We start from the raw sequence: 5761 nt of genomic DNA, 5'->3' as shown, positions 1-5761 counted from the left end.
CACACTAACTACACACTCCAAACACGCTAAACGTCACAAATCTCTCACATCTCAAAACTCTCTTTCTCGCCGTCACTCCTAAAACGTCCCCCTCTTACTAAACAACCAAATGTCAAATGTCAAAACGCCGTGTATATATTGTTTATCATGACTCTGGTTTTATGTGGCCTATCAACACAGTTTATAAACTGGTATATGTCACCTTGTTGCTTTGTCTTTAAGTGGCCATGTGATTGGCTTACCACGACTACTTTATTCTTCCTCAGTCAAACAGCAGCACTCATGCCATTGTTTTGCCCCCTGAGCTCCAGGTGTTGTGCCAAAAAGTGATCGTCGGGCAGAAAGTGATTGCCGCTGTAGCGCCCAGATTACTTACAGCTACTTCCGTGCAACTAATATAACCTGCGGTAAGCTGAACACAGCTTCAACCGTCTGTTTGTTGAAAAATAGTAACACGACCACATTTTCTTGTTAGTAACGGTAACGGGGTTGTAATGATAGAAATAGAAATTAGTTAGATTACTCGTTACTGAAAAAGCAACGCCGTTAGTAACGCCGTTAGTAACGCCGTTATTCCCATCACTGATTGTCACTGTGTCAGAGTCGCATCATCACAGACGAACATAATCTGTTGAAAATTAAACACTGCTGTGCAGCCAACAATGCCAACCCTGGCAGTCGATGTTGAACAGAAATGAATGAAGCCTGAACCAACGTGTTGTTGGTGGAAAAATACAAGCAACTTTCTCACTGAGACAGGCAGCCAGCTGAAGCATCACACATGCTTAACATGTGCTCAGCCTTCAGACACTGTTTCTTTGTGAATGTGAATTAATTTTAGTCGAGGTTTACTTTGTAGAGACACAACAGACAGCTCGGGTGGACTCGTCTCGAGTCCAGCTCTAAAGCTGACATTGTTCTTGTTGAATGTGCAGTTAGTTTTCATTCAGACATGAAATGACAGATTCCTTTCTTTCTTATTTTAATAGAGGATTTTTAAATTTAACAACACACAAGTATTCATACAGAGGACAATCACAAACCAAAACCCACAACATCTCTAATATTTGATTTTTATTTCAGCGTGAACTAGAATCACCCCACCTGCTAATGATTTATTTTCTAATGTGGACCACAAGAATGAAGCTCTTGAAACTGTTTTGTTTGAATAGAGATGAAAAGAACAGCGAAACGTTACAGCTGCAGTGACCGTCAGCATGCTGCATGTGTTTCAGCCACTTCCTGTAGGCAGGGTTGGGGCTCATTGGCTGCTACATACACTGAATGATATGGCAATGACCCTGTTGCCACTAGGTGGCACTGTGACTGTAACTGAATACTGGCAGGTAGCTGTGCTCAGGCTGGGACTCGCATGCAATGGGGTCAACTGAACAATTTATTATACACAGCAACTTAAAATTTCATATCTAAATATCAAAATTTGCCACAGTTCCCATGACACACCTCCATCACAGCATGAAGAGGTCGGCACATCAGACTCTTCAAAGTCTTCTGAAAACTGATCTGTCACAACTCAAGCAGGAGTTTGTTAAAATGTATCTTGATGGACAGAAATATGCATGAAACAACAAGAAACATTTAAATTTTAATTAACTTCCTGTTAAATAAAAGTTCAATTAAGAAAACTTTATTAGCAAAGATGCCAAAATGGAATTCAAAATGGCTGATTTCCTGTTGGGTTTGGATGCGGGAGGCTTTTTTACATGTATGTTCTGAAATTAATGTATTTATTAAATAAACTGTGTTTTATATATTGAGCTCCCAGTTTATTTATTCTTAGCTTTGTGTGAGGAACCTGATGACACCAACACCTGGACCTAATAACACACAGCGATACAAGCTTTTCTTTTAAAAGACTCAACGCCAGTTAGCACTGATCAATAAACTCTGAGAGAGAAACTGTGTGATGTTATCTGAAGACAGCAACATGAGCTCCCAAATCCCTTAGCTTTCACTTTAACATCTTCAAGTTTTAAGTAAATCATCCTGCAATGCAAGTGTTCCAATATTAAAATACAAGTTTTTTCCTCTGGGAATTTTAAGATCCTGAGCTGTTACTGAGCAGTGCGTCTCACAGAAATCTTTGCATGTGAAGATGCTTCAGAGCTGATGTTTCTGATGCATGACCTGTTGGAAAACAGAGAACAGCTCTGGCTGAGTCATCAGGGCGCGACAGAGATTCGTGTTGTCTCGGTTTTATTGTCTGGAGCAGAGAGGAGCTGTTTTGGGAGACCCTGCCCAGTTGGGTCGGTGTCAGGGGATCATCAGGTAACTCGTTGCCTGTAAATCTCAGAGTTTGGAGCTCACACCAGTTTACAGACAAAGACAGAGAGATAAGAGGGGAGATAAAAACTCCAGCGCTACTGAAACCATGGAGGAAACGAGGACACGCCAACAATACAGGATGTTATTACAGCAGAGGCTCGGAGAGAAACTTCACCATCAGATACCATCTGTAATTTCTAGAAATACAAAGAAAACAGAAAAGCTCCAAAATTAATGAGACCACAACACCAGAAGTCACCCTATTGGTCTAAAACATAAGGTTGCTAAAGGATGGTTCACAAAGTGCAAAAACCTGACGGAGCATTTGATGTTCAAGCACGTCGTCTGTGGTTACACTATGTTTGTGTCGGTCTGATTGGTGGGAAATATTTCTGCCTTGTGTAACATGAGTGTAACTTGATCAGGGTTGGGGGGTGCCGCCCCAGGTGTATCCATCATCGGGAACCTTCTTGAGGGGCATGGGGGATCTGAGTAAAGCCAAATCACATGAATCTGGGTGCAGCAAGAAGCCAGAGAAAACACTGCTGGCCTCATTGCTGACATACATGCCGTTGGTTACCATATCCTTCACCTGAATCCACACCCAATCTCCCCTCAGCAGGTGAAGGACAACTGACTGTGAGGTGGTCGCTAACTGGCTGGCCTCTGTGGTTTTAATAACTGGCATGAAGTTACGAAAGAGGCCGATTTTCAGGACTTTGTCAAAGACGGTGACGTGATAGCTGAAGACATAGGTGCCATTGATGGGGGCGATGTAGATGCCGGTGCTGGGGTTGTAGTTCTGCTGGATATTGTAGAAAACATAGGAGAAAACCACGGGGGTGTTAGGTGAGGGAAAGCTGGTCGTCAGGCCTGCAGCAAAGGCCGACTGGATGGCGGGCATGCAGGGACCTGGAGGACCCATCATCCCTATGTGCCCCATGTCTCCCTTTATCCCCTGGGGCCCTCTTTGGCCCTCGGTGCCCATTGGTCCCACATCACCTTTGACTCCTGTATCTCCTTTTTCGCCTTTATGTCCATTGGCTCCATCTATACATCTGCACTCCCCCTGTGGCCCCAGCTCTCCTTTCTCACCCACAGAGCCAGGAACACCAGGGGGCCCAAACTCTCCCATCTCACCCATGGCACCTTTAGGACCCGGCATCCCCGGGGTGCCAGGCAGACCTCTGGATCCTGCAGGGCCTATCAAACCAGTTGGTCCCTGAGTTCCAGGGATGGACTTGCAATTATCAGGACAGACACCATCATCTCCTCTAGGACCCGGATCCCCCTGAAGACCCACAAAACCTTGCTCCCCTTTTTCACCTGCAGACCAACAAAAACAGGATAAGGAGGTGTTCTGAGGCTTGATGGGTGAAGCACCCGATGACTGCCTCATCACTCACCTTTGAAGCCCTGCAGTCCTCTGAGTCCTGCAGGCCCCTGAGGTCCCCAGTCGCCCTTATCCCCATCATCGCCTTTTTGTCCTAAAGTTTGAACACAAAACAGATAAAGTCAGGTGACTCACACCATGGTAAACATTTAGTTATAGCAAAACAGAAAATCACGAGTCCAAGCAGTTTAGGGCACTAAGAAGATAACACACATTTCTTTTTACTACAGCGGCCCCTAGTGGTTAAATGAAGTATTTTTCAGACAAGTTCATAAAGAGAAGACAGTCAATGATGCAGAAACAGGAGCAGCTTCAAACCTTTCATAGTTTCCACTGCTCGTAACAGGAACTGATCATCTATCATCCAATAATTTAACTTCAGCCTCTCACAGCAGCTTTCGGGGCCATTAACACAGTCGGCATGTAGGAATATTTAAGAGCTAAACCAGGAATTTGTGTTTCTTTTTGCTCTCATGGTAAATGCTATAAAAACAAAGAGATTCAAATTTGAAGTGGTGTTTTTGATTGGCTGTAGGCATTTTGGGAAAAACTGTTCAAATAGATTAAAATAAAGTAAATAATAATAATAATAATAATGGCTGTTCAGGCGATACAACGTAATAGATAAACACTTAAATGACAGAAGAGTTCCTGATTTTTCATGATCTACTAGAGAAATTATTATTTATATAATAACAGGACAGTGTGGAGAATGAGCTATCAGAACTCTTTCTGGAACATTTATTTATTATAATTTAAGCCCAAACAGTCGTGCTAACAGTCATTTACTATGGCCACGTCTTTGTCCTGTAGAAAAACAGACACGTACAGTTTAAATTAAACTTATTGTTCCTATATTAAGAAAATTAACATAAATTACAGATTAAATGTGGAGTTAAACTTCTCTAAACTGAGACAAAGGAAAGCTTCTCTTCTCGGGAGCACTGAAACATAATTTCGTGAGGGATTAATAAAGTATTCTGATTCTGAAATTCAAATCGTCCTGTTTGTGGCTCACAGTGTAAAGTAGTTTGACATTCCTTCACATAAAATGTTTTTTTAAATCCCATTTAGTTTTCCAATCATAGGAATGAGATGCTTGGCCAGGTACAAAGATTGCTTTGGTGAAAAGAATCGGTGTCCGATCAGTGAGCCACATCTTGCAAAATTAGTTTTTTTTCTACCTGACAGAGACTCTTAAAGAAGGAAAAATGGAAATATTGGGAATACTGAGCCTGCTTCACAGCATTCCCCATCAGTAACCTTTGGCTCCTTGGCTGCCCACGAAACCTGGAGGACCTCTGAACCCAGACATGCCTCTTTCCCCAGCACTACCAGGAATACCTGACGGGGAGAGCAACAGACTGATTAACCGACAAAGCAACAATAGCTGCAGTTCATTCACTGTCCAACAGAGGCAGAGGTAAATCATGTTAATTTAAGCATGTGTGCAGACTGATACACAATCTGTAAGCTTCTCATATTCGTCATGATTTTCTTTATTTATTTTCTGTCTGATGGAAATAAAATAATGTAAAAATGTTCTGTGTGGTCTGTAATGTCATGATATAGAACCAGGTTACCTGGCAGCCCTTCGTCTCCGCGGTTTCCTTTGGGCCCTCTGGTGTTCTGGCACCGAGTGCAGACACAAAACCAGGGGATCTGCTGCTCGGGGACGCTGGACTGAAGGAGCATCTGGCAATAAGCATCCCGGTCACTGACAGCTGCTGGGTCAAAGGTGAGGACAGGGGACTGGGTCCCATTTGTTAACATGACAACAGGAAGGAACATCGCCGCCAGCAGGGCATGAAGAAGAAAGGTCACCATGGTCTGCAGAGAAAAAGGAGATGCTTGAACTAGAGATGGCACGATACCACTTTTTTATGTCCGATACCGATATCATAAATTTGGATATCTGCCGATACCGATATGAATCCGATATAGTGTTTTTTAATCAACAAAACTGTTTTTTAAAATATCTTGCTGCATTTTGCAAGTCTGCAAGTTCATACTCAAGTTTAAAACAACAACTACACTAAAGCCACACAAACATGTGGGTGGGGCACCGGGTGGGCGTGGTCC

General features: G+C 42.9%; 1 protein-coding gene across 1 annotated transcript; it reads right to left on the bottom strand.

The window, feature by feature from the left end:
• Nucleotides 1–974: 974 nt before the first annotated feature.
• On the bottom strand, nucleotides 975–5505 carry LOC102308296 (otolin-1). The gene is made up of 4 exons (XM_005952791.3): nucleotides 5263–5505; nucleotides 4943–5023; nucleotides 3693–3773; nucleotides 975–3612 (listed from the first exon to the last, which is right to left on the bottom strand). Exons 1-4 carry the CDS (start codon nucleotides 5468–5470, stop codon nucleotides 2708–2710), a joined length of 1275 nt encoding a protein of 424 aa, XP_005952853.3. The 5' UTR covers nucleotides 5471–5505; the 3' UTR covers nucleotides 975–2707.
• Nucleotides 5506–5761: the final 256 nt, after the last annotated feature.

Source organism: Haplochromis burtoni, unplaced genomic scaffold (genome assembly GCF_018398535.1).
Source record: "Haplochromis burtoni strain Fernald_Lab_line unplaced genomic scaffold, NCSU_Asbu1 Contig_2213, whole genome shotgun sequence".
Taxonomy (NCBI): Eukaryota; Metazoa; Chordata; class Actinopteri; order Cichliformes; family Cichlidae; genus Haplochromis; species Haplochromis burtoni.
Note: the sequence above shows the minus strand (reverse complement) of the source record. Positions and strands in the feature narration are given on the sequence as shown.

Excerpts from the sequence above, each read along its gene's own strand:
- LOC102308296 (XM_005952791.3), bottom strand. The coding sequence starts at position 5,470 with ATGTTCCTTCCTGTTGTCATGTTAACAAATGGGACCCAGTCCCCTGTC. Across the intron at positions 5,024-5,262 it reads CGGAGACGAAGGGCTGCCAG|GTATTCCTGGTAGTGCTGGG; the intron begins GTAACCTGGTTC and ends TCTCCCCGTCAG. Across the intron at positions 3,774-4,942 it reads GGGCAGCCAAGGAGCCAAAG|GACAAAAAGGCGATGATGGG; the intron begins GTTACTGATGGG and ends TTCAAACTTTAG.